General features: G+C 41.6%; 1 protein-coding gene across 1 annotated transcript in view; it reads left to right on the forward strand.

Annotated features, from left to right (window-relative positions):
• LOC115130912 (monocarboxylate transporter 8-like) overlaps window positions 1–19774 on the forward strand; it is a 34636-nt gene that overhangs the window by 4669 nt on the left and 10193 nt on the right. Inside the window, exon 2 of the mRNA XM_029662495.2 lies at window positions 18992–19136. Coding sequence (XP_029518355.2) covers window positions 18992–19136 — 145 coding nt within the window. The remainder of the gene's footprint in view (window positions 1–18991; window positions 19137–19774) is intronic.

Consider the following 19774-nt stretch of genomic DNA (forward strand, 5'->3'; position numbering starts at 1 on the left):
TATTTTCCCTTCGTTAAGACTTTTTAAATGTTTGGGTCCAGTTAGTAACCTGATTTCTAATCTTGAAAAAGGCGTCCGCTGTTCTCATATCAAAAGAAATTAGACTAGTGAGCTGTAGTCAGATCCCCCAGCTCCACTAGCTCGCCCCGGGAAAGAGTACGGTGCAGAAAGGGGCTTCTGAGGGGAGGACGGCTCATAATAATGTCTGGAACGGAGCACATGGAATGGCATCAAACACAAAGAAACCATGTGTTTGATGTTGTTGATACCATTCCACCTATTCTACTCCAGCCATTAACACATGCCCGTCCTCCCCAATTAAGGTGCCACCAACCTCCTGTGGGGCTTATAGACTGCCTGGCACAGAATCACATCTCTCAGCTGAGCCCACCCTGAGTGCAGTGCCCAGGCCAGTACCCACTCCAAATACTTCTCTAGAGTGAGACATGAAGGAGAATTTACATTGATGTGAACTCTGTGAAATCTGTGCCCATTGCCCTGTTAGATCCCAGGCCCAGTTAAAAAAATATATCTACACTAAGACACACTAGTTCTGCTCATAAGAGCTATGAGGAGGGAAATGAGGTACCAATCACTTCCCAGGGGTGCTTGTTTTGATCAATGAGTCCGGATCTCTACAAAACAGGCGTCATGTTTAGATTATTACTATGTAATTACACAGGTACAAATAATGGCCTGAGATTATCTGGGGGTATCAACAACAGTAGGTTAAGTGTGTAGAAGGATCCACATGTCATGATGGAAGAAATCCTTTCAACAAAACAATAGTTTCATGATCTGAACCAGGTGGGTGAGAGGGGAATCAACAAAGGAGCACCTGAGGCGGCGAGTTATGGAGGTACCACGGTGAAGCGAAGAAAGGAAGGGAGTGAGGGAGGGACATGTAAGAAAAGAGAACGAGGGATGGAAGGAGTGAGGGAACATCCAGTTCCTTGAAGTTAACACCGTTTGCGTCCCAAATGCAGGTTGGCCTTTATTGTCATGAATCTTGCCCTGGAGGCAGTTCTGAAGAGTGTTCACTAGCTGGCACAGCCACAAAGTCATAACATCTGATTTTAAACCAAACCCTACCCACATAGCTAACCCTAACCTCAAATTAAGACCAAAAAGCACATTTTTGGTTTAATTAATTTTTACCATATATCACATTTTGAATTTGAAGCTGGACCATCTAGCAGAAATGGCTCATTTCTGTCTCCAGGGCAAGATTAATGCCAATTTATATCAATATGCATCCCAAATGGCACCATATTACCTTTGTGATACACTACTTTAGACCAGGGCTAATAGGGCTCAAGTCAAATGTAGGGCACTGAATAGGGAATAGTGTTTCATTTGGGACGTATCCACTGTAAATCTGAGAGCATTGTCTTGGTGAATGAAGAAGGGTGTAAACTTTGCTTTCACTTATCAAATCGCAAACTGACCAGTGATTAATTACCTGAAGGGGAGAAGGAAGGGTTAGGAGAGAAGGAAGGAAAGGGGAGTGAGGGGAGGAAAGAGATTGAGAGGGTGATGGACATACAGTATGGGGTATGTGATCCCAGGTCAGGGAGTTGCTAAAAGAGATACAGACTTGTGACTCACAAGGCTTGGAATGGCTATGGGTTCCAGTAGAGAGTCAGGGATTTATTGAGGGGTTGTGTGTCCTGTTATTGTAGCTTTCTGGATTCTATAAGAACTGTTATGGCCATGCTCATAAGGGTTGTTTACTGTTAGCAAGTTATGTCTTTATTCAACCACCGGAAATGCATTTTATGTTGGCTGTATTTGGGGAGTTGATGCCCTCGAGATGTCCTACGGCCTGAAACATGAATAGAGAGCAAACATGACAGTCTGGCGCCATTCATTTACAGAAAAACAAACAAGAATCCTCTTACTCCATCTGTCCGGACCTGCTGGCTCAGCGCATTTTACTACATTTTATTTGCCATGAAAAAGAAATAGCTCATCTGACTTACAGACGGAGGGAAACGTTTAAAATGCCTCAGATATCTTGCGCATGTTGACCTAGATTTAAACACTTAATGCTTAAAATATTGACACTAGTTTGTACATAACATTCCTGCGTACAGTACACTACAGCAGTGGTTCCCAACCAGGGATACTAGGACCTTGGCCTACCCACAGGGGGTACTTGAAAAGACTCCTGAGTCCATAGGGTTAGTGGTAAAATGTACATGAGGGGGTACTTTAGGGGTACTCAGGGAGCTTCAGGGAGCAAAATTCAGTTGATGGTTCAGTAACCAAAAAAGGTTGTGAACCATTGCACTACAGTACAGTATTATGGTCAGTTAAATAGGAATAGAATACAGTTGTATCCAGTAGTGGAACTATCCCTAAAATTGGCAGTTGGTCCATAATTTCAAAACTATATCTATTCAACGGCCATCTGAATGCGGTCTCTCTCTAATCCTTCTAGGCCGTAGAAATATTCCACTCGAGGCCCCTTTTGAACCCGTTTGAAGGTTCTGTTTATGATTTTTTGTTCATTGGGACCTGACAAACATGTTCCACTTAAAGGAAATTCGATTTCAGATTTAATCTCCATTTTTCATGTATAGTTATCATTTGTTTCCATTATTGAACAAGATACTGTTATTACAGTACTGTTCGATAGACTAGCAGGATGCTAGGGGGTTTAGCTATACATCAAGCTGCCTCATGCTAGCAAAATAAAAAATAAAAAAAACAGGCCTTGAGGTCCGTTCTGGCTCGGTCAAGACTACTCACTTTGTAAGACAATACATTATCATTACCATGCCTGATCATTTACCCATGAGTAATTAGCTTGTTCCAATACATTACCCTCTCTGTAGTCTCTCTAGTCTAGAGCAGCGACCAGCTACATTATAAATCCTAACAACTTGCAGCTTAAGGAATAATGTAGTGTGTTTGGCATTCCAGAAGGCTGTGGAATAGAATAGATCTCAATCGGATCAGGGCCCTTTGTCCAGTCCACTCCCTCCACTTCCTACACATTTTAGACCCAATCAAATACTTGTTGTGTCTGTGCTTTAGGCCTCTTAATTGTGCACAGAAGCTGCAAGGTAGTTTCACTCCTCATAGTGTATTTAGGCCCATTGAACAACGTGTTTCTGTGTTCACTATACTGTAACTGTCCTTATACTCCAGGCCGAGGACTGATTTTTTTTGTGTTGAAGCTAAGCTAAATAACAGATTAGACCCATTGAGCAATTTGTTTAAAAAGCACACTTCAGTGTGCAGCTGTGCATATAGCCTACTCATGCACACAGAAAATAGTGTATACCCAGCAAACCAAAATTGGTTCTGTGAACATTCCCAGAACATTCATTAGGTTGTCCAAAAAGTTATAAAACACAAAAGCTGTCCAGTTGTGCTGAAGATTATACCATTGTTGTATAAAGCATTTGTCTGATGTTGCAAGAATATTCCCAGAAAACATTCTGTTATTACATTACCTGGAAATCTAATAAGAACCTTAGGAGAATATTCTGTGGTGGTTGTGCACAACATTTTAGTAAATGTTAGGAGAACATTCCAATGATATTTCATTAAAAAAACAAAAATGTTTTTGGGATGTAATCCAGGGGTTAGAACCGGTTCAGGGAACAGAACTGGTTCCAGAAACAGAACTGAAAACTGGAAAATAACGTCAATTTTCAAGGAACAGAATTGGAACCGGGACCGAAAGTGATCCATACTGTTCCAAAACAGAACCATTATTTTAAAAGCATGGCAACAGGTTAATAACATAATTTTATATTCCAGACATATTTTTCTAGTCCCACAAAATAACACAACAAAGCACCTATGCAAAGCCCTCACTCCGTCATTCAGAAACGTATTCCAGCCTGTGTGTTTAGGCTCCTCCCCCTTCCGAAGATACAGTAGGCTACTGTACTGACGTTACAAGCTTGATTCAGAAAATGGGGGGAGAGATTTTTAATTAGCTAGAGAAGAATGGATAAACTTTTTCAATGCTAGTTAAGGGTACTATAGGCCTAGTGATCACGTTTCACGTTGGATTTATTAACTACAAAAAGGTTTGACATATTTTTAATTCTCTGCCTGCTCTATCCACACTGATTGGTGAAGTAATTTATTGAGCTTAATGTAAAAAATAAAAACAAAAACTTGATTTCAAAGGTTAAAAAAGGAACAGAAGTTAACAACAATATAAACATGTTTTTTTGTTTCCAACTGGCTCAGACCTTTCTTTAGCTGGTCAGAACAGTGGAATGGAATGGAAAAAATAGGGGTTCTGTTAAGAACAAACGATTGGAAAATACACTACATGACCAAAAGTATGTGGACACATGCTCATTGAACATCTCATTCCAAAATCATGGGCATTAATATGGAGTTGGTCCCCCTTTTGCTGCTATAACAGCCTCCACTCTTCTGGGATGGCTTTCCACTAGATGTTGGTTCATTGCTGCTGGGACTTGCTTCCATTGAGCCACAAGAGCATTAGTGAGGTGGGCACTGATGTTGGGCGATTAGGCCTGGCTCGCAGTCGTTGTTTCAATTCATCCCAAAGGTGTTCGATGGGGTTGAGGTCAGGGCTCTGTGCAAGCCAGTCAAGTTCTTCCACACCGACCTCTACAAACCTTTTCTATATGGACCTCACTTTGTGCATGTGGGCATTGTCATGCTGGAACAGGAATGGGCCTTCCCCAAACTGTTGCCGCAGTTGGAAGCACAGAATCGTCTAGAATGACAATGTTTTTGATTTAGAGTTAAGATTTCCCTTCATTGGAACTAAGGGACCGAGCTCGAACCATGAAAAACAGCAACAGACCATTATTCCTCCTCCACAAAACTTTACAGTTGGCACTATGCATTGGAGCAGGTAGCGTTCTCCTGGCATCTGCCAAATCCAGATTTAGTCCGTCGGACTGCCAGATGGTGAAGTGTGATTCATCACTCCAGAGAACGCTTTTCCACTGCTCCAGAGTCCAATGGTGGCGAGCTTTACACCACTCCAGCCGACGCTTGGCCTTGCGCATGGTGATCTTAGGCTTGTGTGTGGCTGCTCGGCCATGGAAACCCATTTCATAAAGCTCCAGACGAACAGTTCTTGTGCTGTCTTTGCTTCCAGAGGCAGTTTGGATCTCGGTAGTGAGTGTTGCAACTGAGGACAGATTTTTACGTGCTACGCGCTTCAGCACTCGGCAGTCCTGTTCTGTGAGCTTGTGTGGCCTACCACTTTGCGGCTGAGCTGTTGTTGCTCCTAGCCGTTTCTACTTCACAATAAAAGCACATACAGTTGACCGGGTCAGCTCTAGCAGGGCAGAAATTTGACAAACTGACTTGTTGGAAAGCTGGCATCTATGACGGTGCCACGCTGAAAGCCACGGAACACTTCAGTAAGGCCATTCTACTGACAATGTTTGTCTATGGAGATTGCGTGGCTGTGTGCTTGATTTTATACACCTGTCAGCAACGGGTGTGGCTGAAAGCCGAATCCACTAAATTGAAGGGGTGTCCACATGCTTTTGATGATGTAGTGTAATTTTGGTTCCAACTCTTGATGTTATCATCCTAATGTTGGATAAAACCCTAACTATAACTTATTGGGAATGTTAGCTAATGTCCTGGGAATGTTCCCGGTTTGCTGGGACCAGTTAATGCCTTGAGCAGAAGCTGCAAGGTAGCTTACGTCCTCACATTGCATTAAGGCCAATTGAACAACACATTGAACAACCTGTTTACACTATACTGCAACTGTGCTAAGCCTAGTAGGACTGCTTTTTCAGCGAGGGGGAGAGAACAGTGTTGCACGAAGGATAAGAAGAAAGTGGACTCTTTGTTTTTCAGTTTAGCCGAGCAGCAATACTCTGATCATTTAAATTCAACAATTGCGAATGGTATTATTTACATCACAGTTGTAATAATGAATATGATATCATGAGATGTTCATTATTTAGTAGTTAGTTATAGGATTCTAATAGAATAACAATGTATTGCTGTTTGCTGCTCCACTTTCATTCCTTTCATCATTGTTTTCTCTTGTCTTTTGTGAGTGTGTTCAGATACCCATGATGCATACCAAAAGTAGTGCACTAAATGGGGAATACAGTGTCATTTGGAGCACATGCGCTGTGATTCTCTTAATGAGGCCTCGTAAACAATGTTGTCATCACTGACTTATCTCACACAATTAGTGTCTTCCGTGGGGTCACTGTCTCTTTAAATAGCTAACAGCCTCCCCCCTGGCATCTGAGGAACAATCATGCAGTCAGGGGCCTGAGAGGAGGGAAGAGAGAGAGAAGGAGAAAAAGAGAGCCTGTCACTATGCGTCTGTCACTGCTACTGGATCATGCTACTAGAAAGTGTTTCTCTCTCCTCTGTGTGTTTCTCTCTCCCTCTGTGTGTTTCTCTCTCCCTCTGTGTGTTTCTCTCTCCCTCTGTGTGTTTCTCTCTCCCTCTGTGTGTTTCTCTCTCCCTCTGTGTGTTTCTCTCTCCCTGTGTGTTTCTCTGTGTGTTTCTCTCTCCCTCTGTGTGTTTCTCTCTCCTGTGTGTTTCTGTGTGTTTCTCTCTCCTCTGTGTTTCTCTCTCCCTCTGTTTTTCTCTCTCCCTCTGTGTGTTTCTCTCTCCCTCTGTGTGTTTCTCTCTCCCTCTGTGTGTTTCTCTCTCCCTCTGTGTGTTTCTCTCTCCTCTGTGTGTTTCTCTCTCCCTCTGTGTGTTTCTCTCTCCCTCTGTGTGTTTCTCTCTCCCTCTGTGTGTTTCTCTCTCCCTCTGTGTGTTTCTCTCTCCCTCTGTGTGTTTCTCTCTCCCTCTGTGTTTCTCTCTCCAACTGTGTGTTTCCTCCCCCTCTCTCCCTCTCTTTCGTTCTTGTTTTGAAGCGTTCATACCTAATTCTTTATGAGTGCACTCTGGCTGTTTTATTATTAAGACCCTGAGCTGCTGTGAGAGAGGGAGAGAAGTGGGGGATGAGGGGAGAGAGGTGGAGGGAGGGGGTGATGCGATGGAGGGGTGGAAGGTGGGCCAGTGGAGATGTTGAGAAGATTATAGGGCTCAGGGGCTGGATGGAATGAAGGGCTGTGGAGTTGGTCAAGCAACAAGGGTTTCTACTATATGCTTTCTGTGCCTGACTCTGAAATGGCACCCTATTCCCTTGGCACCCTATTCCCAGGGCCTTGGTCAAAAGTAGTACACTATATAGTGATTAAGGTGCATCTTCAGATGCAGTCTGTCTTTATTCCTCCACTGGTCCGTTCTGCATGGTTGGCTTCCTTTTGGCTGATGTGAGTTACAGTTAGCCCTTTGTCTTAAAACAAACACTAACTAACTGGAAGTTTTATTGTAAAACAGCATGTTGTATGGAAAACATGTTGGATGAATAACAGTCTCTTTCTTCTCATGTTCTATCATCAGTAACCCCAGAGAGGTCTAACCTTATATTTTTACCAACTGTACATTCTCCAAGTCTCCTACATTGTAAAAAGTTAACTGATCTATATTTTACTTTAACCTGGGTCGCGGTCTAGTGTCACCTGTCATATCGACAAATATCCAGCTGTCATGTTTGCTTACTGCTTTGGCCGGGGAAGAAGAAACATTGAATGGCTGCCAAGGGCAATATGTAGTCTGCTCAGATTTCACATCATCTCTGACTGTCTGTTCTAATGTGTAACCAGTGGGCATGTTCAGTGACCCAGGACACGTCCCAAATAGCACCCTATGCCTTATATGGTGGACTACTTCTGACCAGAGTCCAATGGGCCCTGGTCAAAAGTAGTGTACTATATAGGGAATAGGGTGCCTTTTGGGATGCAGTCCCTTTCTGTTGGACCCAGAACAGACTGGAGATATTACATCTACCTTTGGCCCTTAAGACCCAGGGATGGTTTGCCCTGGAGGGTAAAGCATGTCTCTGCACAGTAGTTTGAACACATTAACCCCACTGGGCACAGTAGCACCATATGTTATTATCATTGACCAATTGTTCTTTTCTAAGTGAAATAAGGAGGGTGGTGTACAACATGTTTGTATTCAGGTCAGGTTAACCCTACTGGGTACAGTAGTACAGCATGGACCTGGATCTCTATCCATGGCTGAGTTTGCTGTCTTAGCTAATAATAATAATGGATTTTATTTTATGTAGTGCTTTTCATTACAAACAGAATCTCAAAGTTGCTTTAAAAAACATGGTTATTATTAGAGCTGGGACGAAAAACGAAAATTATCGACACCGATCACTTATTGCAGGCATTTTGCTGATATTGTTCATTAAGATAAGTAGCCTATACAAGAGAAATATCTAGTTTCAATTGAAATAAGTTTGCTAATATGGGGGATTGTCAGTGGTGGAAAAAGTAACCAATTGTCATACTTGAGTAAAAGTAAAGATACGGTAATAAAAAATGACTCAAGCAAAAGTCACCCAGTAAAATACTACTTGAGTAAAAGTCAAAAGGTATTTCATTTGAAATATACTCAAGTACCAAATGTAAATGTAATTGCTCAAATATACTTAGGTATCAAAAGAAAGTATAAATCATTAAAAAATCCTTATATAAAGCAAACCAGATGGCACCATTTTCTTGTTTATTTATTTATTTACTGATAGCCAAGGGCACACACCAACACTCCGATATGATTTACAAATGAAGCATGTTATTTTCTTAAGGAATGTAGTGAAGTAAAATTTGTACAAAATATAAATAGTAAAGTAAACTACAGATACACAAAAAACGACTTAAGTAATATTTTAAAGTAATTTTACACAAGTACTTTACACCACTGGTGATTTTTAATAGGACAATTGATGGCCACAACAATTTAATATAATAGTATTAAACAGATTACAGAAGGTGGGTACAGCATGTTATTTTATTATTATCCCAGATCAGTGGTTATTAAACAGGTTCCATAAGGTGGGTACAGCATGTTATTTTATTATTATCCCAGATCAGTGGTTATTAAACAGGTTACAGAAGATGGGTACAGCATGTTATTTTATTATTATCCCAAATCAGTGGTTATTAAACAGGTTACAGAAGGTGGGTACAGCATGTTATTTTATTATTATCCCAGATCAGTGGTTATTAAACAGGTTCCATAAGGTGGGTACAGCATGTTATTTTATTATTATCCCAGATCAGTGGTTATTAAACAGGTTACAGAAGGTGGGTACAGCATGTTATTTTATTATTATCCCAAATCAGTGGTTATTAAACAGGTTACAGAAGGTGGGTACAGCATGTTATTTTATTATTATCCCAGATCAGTGGTTATTAAACAGGTTCCATAAGGTGGGTACAGCATGTTATTTTATTATTATCCCAGATCAGTGGTTATTAAACAGGTTCCATAAGGTGGGTACAGCATGTTATTTTATTATTATCCCAGATCAGTGGTTATTAAACAGGTTACATAAGGTGGGTACAGCATGTTATTTTATTATTATCCCAGATCAGTGGTTATTAAACAGGTTACAGAAGATGGGTACAGCATGTTATTTTATTATTATCCCAAATCAGTGGTTATTAAACAGGTTACATAAGGTGGGTACAGCATGTTATTTTATTATTATCCCAGATCAGTGGTTATTAAACAGGTTCCATAAGGTGGGTACAGCATGTTATTTTATTATTATCCCAGATCAGTGGTTATTAAACAGGTTCCATAAGGTGGGTACAGCATGTTATTTTTTTATTATCCCAGATCAGTGGTTATTAAACAGGTTCCATAAGGTGGGTACAGCATGTTATTTTATTATTATCCCAGATCAGTGGTTATTAAACAGGTTACAGAAGGTGGGTACAGCATGTTATTTTATTATTATCCCAGATCAGTGGTTATTAAACAGGTTACATAAGGTGGGTACAGCATGTTTCTACATGCAGATAAATCATATTGAGAAGCCTACTGCGTGTTTTATACAGGTCAACTAAGGATTCTGCATGTTTCTATGCAGTGCAGGTTAACCCTACTGTGCACAAATGTACAGCATGATATTATTATAGATCAATGGTTATTCTATAGGTTGTATAATGAGGGTACAGCATGCTATTATTATAGATCAATGGTTATATAATGAGGGTACAGCATGATATTATTATAGATCAATGGTTATTCTATTATATAATGAGGGTACAGCATGATATTATTATAGATCAATGGTTATTAATATATGATTGTATCAATGGTTATTCTATATGTTGTATAGCATGCTATTATTATAGATCAATGGTTATTCTATAGGTTGTATAATGAGGGTACAGCATGCTATTATTATAGATCAATGGTTATATAATGAGGGTACAGCATGATATTATTATAGATCAATGGTTATATAATGAGGGTACAGCATGATATTATTATAGATCAATGGTTATATAATGAGGGTACAGCATGATATTATTATAGATCAATGGTTATTCTATAGGTTGTATAATGAGGGTACAGCATGCTATTATTATAGATCAATGGTTATATAATGAGGGTACAGCATGCTATTATTATAGATCAATGGTTATTCTATAGGTTGTATAATGAGGGTACAGCATGCTATTATTATAGATCAATGGTTATATAATGAGGGTACAGCATGATATTATTATAGATCAATGGTTATTCTATAGGTTATATAATGAGGGTACAGCATGATATTATTATAGATCAATGGTTATATAATGAGGGTACAGCATGATATTATTATAGATCAATGGTTATTCTATAGGTTGTATAATGAGGGTACAGCATGCTATTATTATAGATCAATGGTTATTCTATATGTTGTATAATGAGGGTACAGCATGATATTATTATAGATCAATGGTTATTCTATAGGTTATGTAATGAGGGTACAGCATGATATTATTATAGATCAATGGTTATTCTATAGGTTGTATAATGAGGGTACAGCATGCTATTATTATAGATCAATGGTTATTCTATAGGTTATATAATGAGGGTACAGCATGATATTATTATAGATCAATGGTTATATAATGAGGGTACAGCATGATATTATTATAGATCAATGGTTATTCTATAGGTTATATAATGAGGGTACAGCATGCTATTATTATAGATCAATGGTTATTCTATAGGTTATATAATGAGGGTGCAGCATTTTTCTACATGCAGATGAGCCTTATTGAGAAGCCTACTGCAGGTTTTATACAGGATATCAGTTACAGCATGTGTATAAATAGGTGAACCTTACTGTTTTATACAGGATATCAGTTACAGCATGTGTATAAATAGGTGAACCTTACTGTTTTATACAGGATATCAGTTACAGCATGTGTATAAATAGGTGAACCTTACTGTTTTATACAGGATATCAGTTACAGCATGTGTATAAATAGGTGAACCTTACTGCTGTGGTTATGAGCACCATTTCGAAATGAACAGGTTAGATCGTGCTGATGTGTTCTTCTGCAGGACACACACGTTTTTAGTTAGTTTTAGTTTATTTTTTTATTTTTACAGGGACAGTGCACATTAATCAAGGTTTCAGTAAAAGTGCCGGTTTTAGCCAGCCGGCTAATTTTCAACCGCAGTCCCTGGGCAGGTTATTAAAAACAATTACAATATAGACAATAGCAACATAGAACAAGCAAGACATAGCAACATAGGACAGACATAGAGACAACAACATAGGACAAGCAAGACATAGCATACAGACAGAGCAACATAGAACAAAAAGCAGCAAGACAAAATTCATAAAAGCAACAAAGTGTTTCCACACCTCACAAGCTACAGACAACAGACAACATGGAAAGCGGCAACACACAGCTAGGGACCATGTTCACAAATCTGATTGACCTTTAGCCATGTCTTCAAGCATTTTGTGAAAGTGTGATATGTGGTGCAGTTATGTGTGTCCGATGGCAGTGTATTCCAGACATGGGAAGCTTTCACAGAGAATGCAGATTTACTAAAGGTGCTTTTCCTTAGGGGAACTATACAGTCACCTCTCATGGCAGACCTTGTGGATCTGCTGCCATATGTCTGGGTTTTCTGTTTAACAAAAATATTGAGTGGAGGGGGAGCCAGGCCATTAAGGATCTTGAATACAAGACATGCGTCGGTGTATTGCACAAGATTTTCCCAACTCAAGAGCTCATGCTTTCTAAGGATGTGACAATGATGATGGCTATTGGGCTTCCTATCAAGCACTTTGAGAGCCTGTTTGTAGACAGACTGAATAGGTTTTAATGTTGTACAGCAAGCTTGGGCCCAACTAGTCAAGCAGTATGTTAAGTGGGGGAGTATCATAGATTTGAAGTACAGTTTTGCTACCTCTGTAGTCAAACAATTTCGTATAAATCGGAAATTAGCTAGGTTGAATTTGGTTATTTGAATGACCTTTTTCACATGCTTTTTAAAAGAGAGGTTGGAATCAAGTATGATGCCAAGGTACTTAAAATCGGATACCACCTGGAGCTTCTCCCCTGACACATAGACATCTGGCTCAGTAGCATCTGTTGCCCTCTTTGTGAAGAACATGCAAACAGTTTTTTTCACATTGAGATGCAAACACGAGTCACTGAGCCACTTTGTAACCTGGACCATTACAGTAGTGAGTTCTTGTGCAGCTTGTTGTTTGCTCTTCGCATGCACATATATCACTGTATCATCTGCATACATTTGAACTTCAGACCCAGTACAGACAGAAGGCAGATCATTAATGTACAGGCTGAACAGGAGGGGCCCCAGTATTGACCCTTGGGGCACGCCCACATCATAGCTACGAGTGGGCGATAGCTCATTGCTCACTCTGACACACTGAGTTCTGCCTTCAAGGTATGATTTCATCCATCTCAAGGCATCAGGGGAAAAGTTGAACTTGGACAATTTTGTGACGAGAATCTCATGGTTAACAGTATCAAAAGCCTTCCTTAGGTCCAGAAACACAGCCCCAACAGCACCCCCTTTGTCCATCTTGGACTTCACATTTTCCAGAAGAAAGCAGTTGGCCGTTTCTGTGGAGTGTTTCGCTCTGAAGCCAAACTGCATGGAGTGTAATGTGAGAAGGGGCTGTTGTTGAGGTGGGCAATCAGTTGTTCTGCTACACACTTTTCAACAACCTTTGACACCACAGGTAGTATACTAATGGGCCTGTAGTTACTCACGTCAGCAGGGTCGCCTGATTTAAAGATGGCCGTTATTATGGCCGACTTCCATACCCTTGGAAACACACCGAGACCAATAGATGTGTTGGTGACCTTAGTAATGGGGCCAATGAGTGACTCTTTGTAGTTTTTAAGAAAGGTAGTCCATCCCAAACACATCTTTGGCTTTAGAGTTCTTTAGTGAGCTAATCACCTTGTTCACATTTGACTCAGAAACCTCCCTTATGATGAAGACAGGTTGAGTGTCATTCACTAGCACTGAGCCCAAGAAACCAGTGGAGGGGTTCTGTGTCAGTACTCTGACAGAGTCAATAAAGTAGGAATTGAAGGCTATTGCTATTTCAACTGCATCCTGTGTTAGATTGTTATTCACCATGATTTCTAGTCTTTTTGCAGTGTTACTATGGTCTTTCCCTGTTAACTTTTTTAGATTCTCCCATATCAATTTAGAATTTCCCTTTGCTTCACCAATTATGTTAATAAAAAAGTTTGCCTTGGCCTGTCTGATTTCTTTCATCACCTTATTTCTCAACATGGTAAACCTACGTCTGTCATGCTCTAATTTAGATTTTAGGGCTATTTTTAGAGCATAATCTCGTTCTTTCATCAATTTCCAGATTTCTCCATTTAGCCAAGGAAGAGTGCTCTTTTGGCCAGGTTTGGATTTGATTTTCTTTAGGAAGCCATTTATTGTAGTCTGGATTGTGGATAGAAAAACCTGACTATCAGCTTCCACGTCTGTATAGGACAAGAGATCATTCCAGTTTATTCCCTTAATTGCTTTTTCAAAATAGTTTAATTCACTCTTAGGTATTCTGAGTTGATCCGGCTTTCTAACAGTAGAGAGGTTAAACCTGCTCTTAGACAGCTTTCTGGCTATAAGTGTCAGATTATGATCAGACAGCCGAGTAACCATATTGAATGATTTAGTCACTCTCTCTGGTTTATTAATGAACACCAAATCAATCTGTTTTAGAGCAACAAGTCACCCTGGTTGGCCCTTTAACTAGCTGTGTAATGTCTTCATAATTAATGTTAAAATCTCCCATTAAGATGACCTCTTTCCCAAAATCACATTCCCTAAGCATGGTATTAAACTGATCAAAAAACACACTTTTGGTGGAAGGTGGCCTATACATTCCAATGAGGGTAAAAGACATTTGGGGAGACAGTGTAACGTTCAGGCCGATACATTCTAGTTCATTATCACATGACCACTCAATTTGTTTACATCGGATATGTTCTTTAATGTAAATCATCATACCCCCTCCTCTTCCTTCAATCCTGTCTCTCCTGAAAACATTGTAGCCAGGCACAATCAAAGCAGCATATGTAGAGTGTTTATGGAGCCATGTCTCTGAGAGGCAGAGAAAGTCAAGGTTGGAGTCTGTGAGTAGATGTTGAATTTGATCACTTTTTGGAATGACACTACGAATGTTCAAGTGCCCCCCTAGTAGTCCCTTGGGCTTAGCTCGTGGGTCCCAGATGACTCGAGAGTGATTGACACATTGAAAAAAGTTAAATTTTCTGTGTTTTCTGACGGCTGGGTTTAGGCCGTTTTGTTTCGTTTTGATTAGGGGCAGTTCGGTAGCGCAATTAACAATCCCTCCCGCCTGCACTGGATGCGGGGAACTAATTAAAATAGCTTGCGTACCAGAAGCAGAGTCAGGGATCGCATATAGCGACTCTGGTATGTTTGAAGAGTCAAAATCTATCCTGGAGCCGGGTGAGTCGAGAGAAACCATAGGACCATAGCACTCACCCACCTCCACAGCGGCGACGACCAGTGGACGAGGCCTTCCACCGCTCTCCACTCCGGTGCGTATCACTGGCTCGGTGATATTGGGCCCAGGATTGAGTTGTACATCCCTGGAGAGCAGGAGGGTAGTGAACAGGTAGTTTAACAGTTTCCGATAAATGTTGGACTTGTGTTTGTTACGTCTAAGCGGTTCAGTAGAATAAGGAGCGAGGTAGACTTGGCCATTATTCAGAACATTATGGTATGCTGTGTACTGTCCGCTCCCGTGGAACGGTGAACCAATGTGTTTGGTGTTGCTATTCTCCGGTAGTAGACTGATTGTGTCATCCCAGCAAGGACGCACTGAGATTATCAGTAGAGCAGCTACATAACTGACAATCATGGCAGAGTACTGGAGATAAAACACATAATTGCGCTTTAACTCTTTGCATGAGTTACTTAGCTGGGATCGGCGTACACCTAGACCCACTCCAATTTGCTTACCGCCCAAATAGGTCCACAGACGATGCAATCTCAACCACACTGCACACTGCCCTAACCCACCTGGACAAGAGGAATACCTATGTGAGAATGCTGTTCATCGACTACAGCTCGGCATTCAACACCATAGTACCCTCCAAGCTCGTCATCAAGCTCGAGACCCTGGGTCTCGACCCCGCCCTGTGCAACTGGGTACTGGACTTCCTGACGGGCCGCCCCCAGGTGGTGAGGGTAGGCAACAACATCTCCTCCTCGCTGATCCTCAACACGGGGGCCCCACAAGGGTGCGTTCTGAGCCCTCTCCTGTACTCCCTGTTCACCCACGACTGCGTGGCCACGCACGCCTCCAACTCAATCATCAAGTTTGCGGACGACACAACAGTGGTAGGCTTGATTACCAACAACGACGAGACGGCCTACAGGGAGGAGGTGAGGGCCCTCGGAGTGTGGTGTCAGGAAAATAACCTCACACTCAACGTCAACAAAACTAAGGAGATGATTGTGGACTTCAGGAAACAGCAGAGGGAACACCCTCCTATCCACATCGATGGAACAGTAGTGGAGAGGGTAGCAAGTTTTAAGTTCCTCGGCATACACATCACAGACAAACTGAATTGGTCCACTCACACTGACAGCGTCGTGAAGAAGGCGCAGCAGCGCCTCTTCAACCTCAGGAGGCTGAAGAAATTCGGCTTGTCACCAAAAGCACTCACAAACTTCTACAGATGCACAATCGAGAGCATCCTGGCGGGCTGTATCACCGCCTGGTACGGCAACTGCTCCGCCCTCAACCGTAAGGCTCTCCAGAGGGTAGTGAGGTCTGCACAACGCATCACCGGGGCAAACTACCTGCCCTCCAGGACACCTACACCACCCGATGTTACAGGAAGGCCATAAAGATCATCAAGGACATCAACCACCCGAACCACTGCCTGTTCACCCCGCTATCATCCAGAAGGCGAGGTCAGTACAGGTGCATCAAAGCTGGGACCGAGAGACTGAAAAACAGCTTCTATCTCAAGGCCATCAGACTGTTAAACAGCCACCACTAACATTGAGTGGCTGCTGCCAACACACTGTCATTGACACTGACCCAACTCCAGCCACTTTAATAATGGGAATTGATGGGAAATGTTGTAAATATATCACTAGCCACTTTAAACAATGCTACCTTATATAATGTTACTTACCCTATATTATTCATCTCATATGCATACGTATATACTGTACTCTACATCATCGACTGCATCCTTATGTAATACATGTATCACTAGCCACTTTAACTATGCCACTTTGTTTACTTTGTCTACATTCTCATCTCATATGTATATACTGTACTCGATACCATCTACTGTATGCTGCTCTGTACCATCACTCATTCATATATCCTTATGTACATATTCTTTATCCCCTTACACTGTGTATAAGACAGTAGTTTTGGAATTGTTAGTTAGATTACTTGTTGGTTATCACTGCATTGTCGGAACTAGAAGCACAAGCATTTCGCTACACTCGCATTAACATCTGCTAACCATGTGTATGTGACAAATACAATTTGATTTGATTTGACCTGATGGTTTAGATAAAATTACAGCATTCGAATGAGAAGCGGCACCTGCCGCACCACCCTGTCTTCCGTCCGCCATTTTCCTTCCGTCTGGAATTTTTCGTGGGCTTCTGGAGGTTGTCAACGGGTTCCTTGTGAAAGTTTGAGGTTGTACACAGGTTGTAAATATGTTGCGGACAGGGCATAGACAGGTAACAGACATGTTGTACTTTAGATAGACTGTCCAGGAATCACAGACCTTCAGAAAGTATTCAGACCCCTTGACCTTTCCCACATTTTGTTATGTTACAGCCTTATTCTAAAATAGATTAGATGTGTTTTCCCCTCATCAATCTACACACAATACCCCATAATCACAAAGCAAAAAACATGTTTTATTAATTTTTGAAAATGTATAAAAAAAACTGTATTCAGACCCAAAGAGTACTTTGTTGAAGAACCTTGGCAGGGATTACAGCATTGAGCCTTCTTGGGTATGACGCTACAAGCTGGGGAATTTCTGGCCAAGATAAAGCAAAGCAGTGCGACAAAAAACAACAACACAGAGTTACACATGGGATGAACAAAAGTACAGTCAATAACACAATAGAAAAATCTATATATAGTGTGTGCAAATGGAGTAAGGAGGTAAGGCAATAAATAGGCCATAGTAGCAAAGTATTTACAATTTAGCAAATTAACACTGGAGTGATAGATGTGCAGATGATGTGCAAGTAGAAATACTGGTGTGCAAAAAAGTAAATAAAAACAATATGGGGATGAGGTAGGTAGTTGGATGGGTTATTTACAGATGGGCTGTGTACAGCTGCAGCGATCGGTAAGCTTCTCAGATTGCTGATGCTTAAAGTTACCGAGGCAGATGTAAGTCTCCAACTTCAGCGATTTTTGCAATTCGTTCCAGTCATTGGCAGCAAAGAACTGGAAGGAAAGGCGGCCAAAGGAAGTGTTCACTTTGGGGATGACCAGTGAGATATACCTGCTGGAGCATATGCTACGGGTGGATGTTATTATGGTGACCAGTGAGCTGAGATAAGGCGGAGCTTTACCTAGCATAGACTTATAGATGACCTGGAGCCAGTGAGGGCCAGCCGACGAGGGCCAGCCGACGAGAACATACAGGTCGCAGTGGTGGGTAGTATATGGGGCTTTGGTGACAAAACGGATGGCACTGTGATAGACTGCATCCAGTTTGCTGAGTAGAGTGTTGGAGGCTATTTTGTAGATGACATCGCCGAAGTCTAGGATTGGTTGGATAGTCAGTTTTACGAGGGCATGTTTGGCAGCGTGAGTGAAGGAGGCTTTGTTGCGAAATAGGAAGCCGATTCTAGATTTAATTTTGGATTGGAGATGCTTAATATGAGTCTGGAAGGAGAGTTTACAGTCTAACCAGACACCTAGGTATTTATAGTTGTCCACATATTTTAAGTCAGAACCGTCCAGAGTAGTGATGCTAGACGAGCGGGCAGGTGCGGGCAGCGATCGGTTGAAGAGCATGCATTTAGTTTTACTCGCATTTAAGAGCAGTTGGAGGCCACGGAAGGAGTGTTGTATGGCATTGAATCTCGTTTGGAGGTTAGTTAACACAGTGTCCAAAGAAGGGCCAGATGTATACAGAATGGTGTCGTCTGCGTAGAGGTGGATCAAGGAATAACCCTCAGCAAGAGCGACATCATTGATGTATACAGAGAAAAGAGTCAGCCCGAGGATTTGAATCCTGTGGCACCCCCATCGCGACTGCCAGAGGTCCGGACAAGAGGCCCTCAGATTTGACACACTGAACTCTATCTGAGAAGTAGTTGGTGAACCAGGCGAGGCAGTCATTTGAGAAACCAAGGCCGTTGAGTCTGCCGATAAGAATGCGGGGATTGACAGAGTCTAAAGCCTTGGCCAGGTCGATGAAGACGGCTGCACGGTACTGTCTTTTATCGATGGTGGTTATGATATCTTTTAGTACCTTGAGCGTGTCCCATCTCACACAACCTTCAATCTCCCTCCCTCCTTCCCTCCCTCCCTGCCACCCTACCTCCACCCCTACCTCTTCCTGACCTGTCTCTACCTCCCTCCCCCTCTCCTACCTCCCTCCAGCCTGGGTGGGGGCCCTGGCGATGGGCATGATCTTCTTCTGTTCCCCGGTGGTCTCCATGTTCACCGATCACTTCGGCTGCAGGAAGACAGCTGTGGGCGGGGCCACCGTGGCCTTCATCGGACTCCTCAGCACTGCCTTCGCAAAGTAAGACAACCTTCTGTTCTAGAGCCCTTCTGGAACCCTCCAAACTTTCTAGAATCATTAGAACACTCCACACCTTCTATAACTATTATAACCCATCTCCTCTAGAGCCCTTCTAGAACCCTTCAATCTTTAGAACTCTCCTTGAATGTTTTGCCAATCCTTTTGCTTCTCATATCATTTACACGTCCTGCCCTCAGTGACCTGAGAATGACACATTCATGCTAAGGTGTCACAGGCTCTGTTCCATATTGACACTAACTTACTGCTTATAAGAAAGTGATTTATTTGATATATATTCTAGGTGCTATGTTATGCTAGTGTGGGTAGTGTGGAACATCGCACAGTACTGAGAATGCTACCTCTTCACCCATTATAATTAAAACTAGTTTTGCATTGTTTACTTACAGTTCAAGTAGGAAGTTTACATACACTTAGGTTGGAGTCATTAAAACTCGTTTTTCAACCACTCCACAAATTTCTTGTTGACAAACTATAGTTTTGACAAGTCGGTTAGGACATCTACTTTGTGCATGACACAAGTCATTTTTCCAACAATTGTTTACAGACAGATTATTTCACTTATAATTCACTGTATCACAATTCCAGTGGGTCAGAAGTTTACATACACTAAGTTGACT

The sequence above is a fragment of the Oncorhynchus nerka genome, linkage group LG6 (assembly GCF_034236695.1).
Source record: "Oncorhynchus nerka isolate Pitt River linkage group LG6, Oner_Uvic_2.0, whole genome shotgun sequence".
Taxonomy (NCBI): Eukaryota; Metazoa; Chordata; class Actinopteri; order Salmoniformes; family Salmonidae; genus Oncorhynchus; species Oncorhynchus nerka.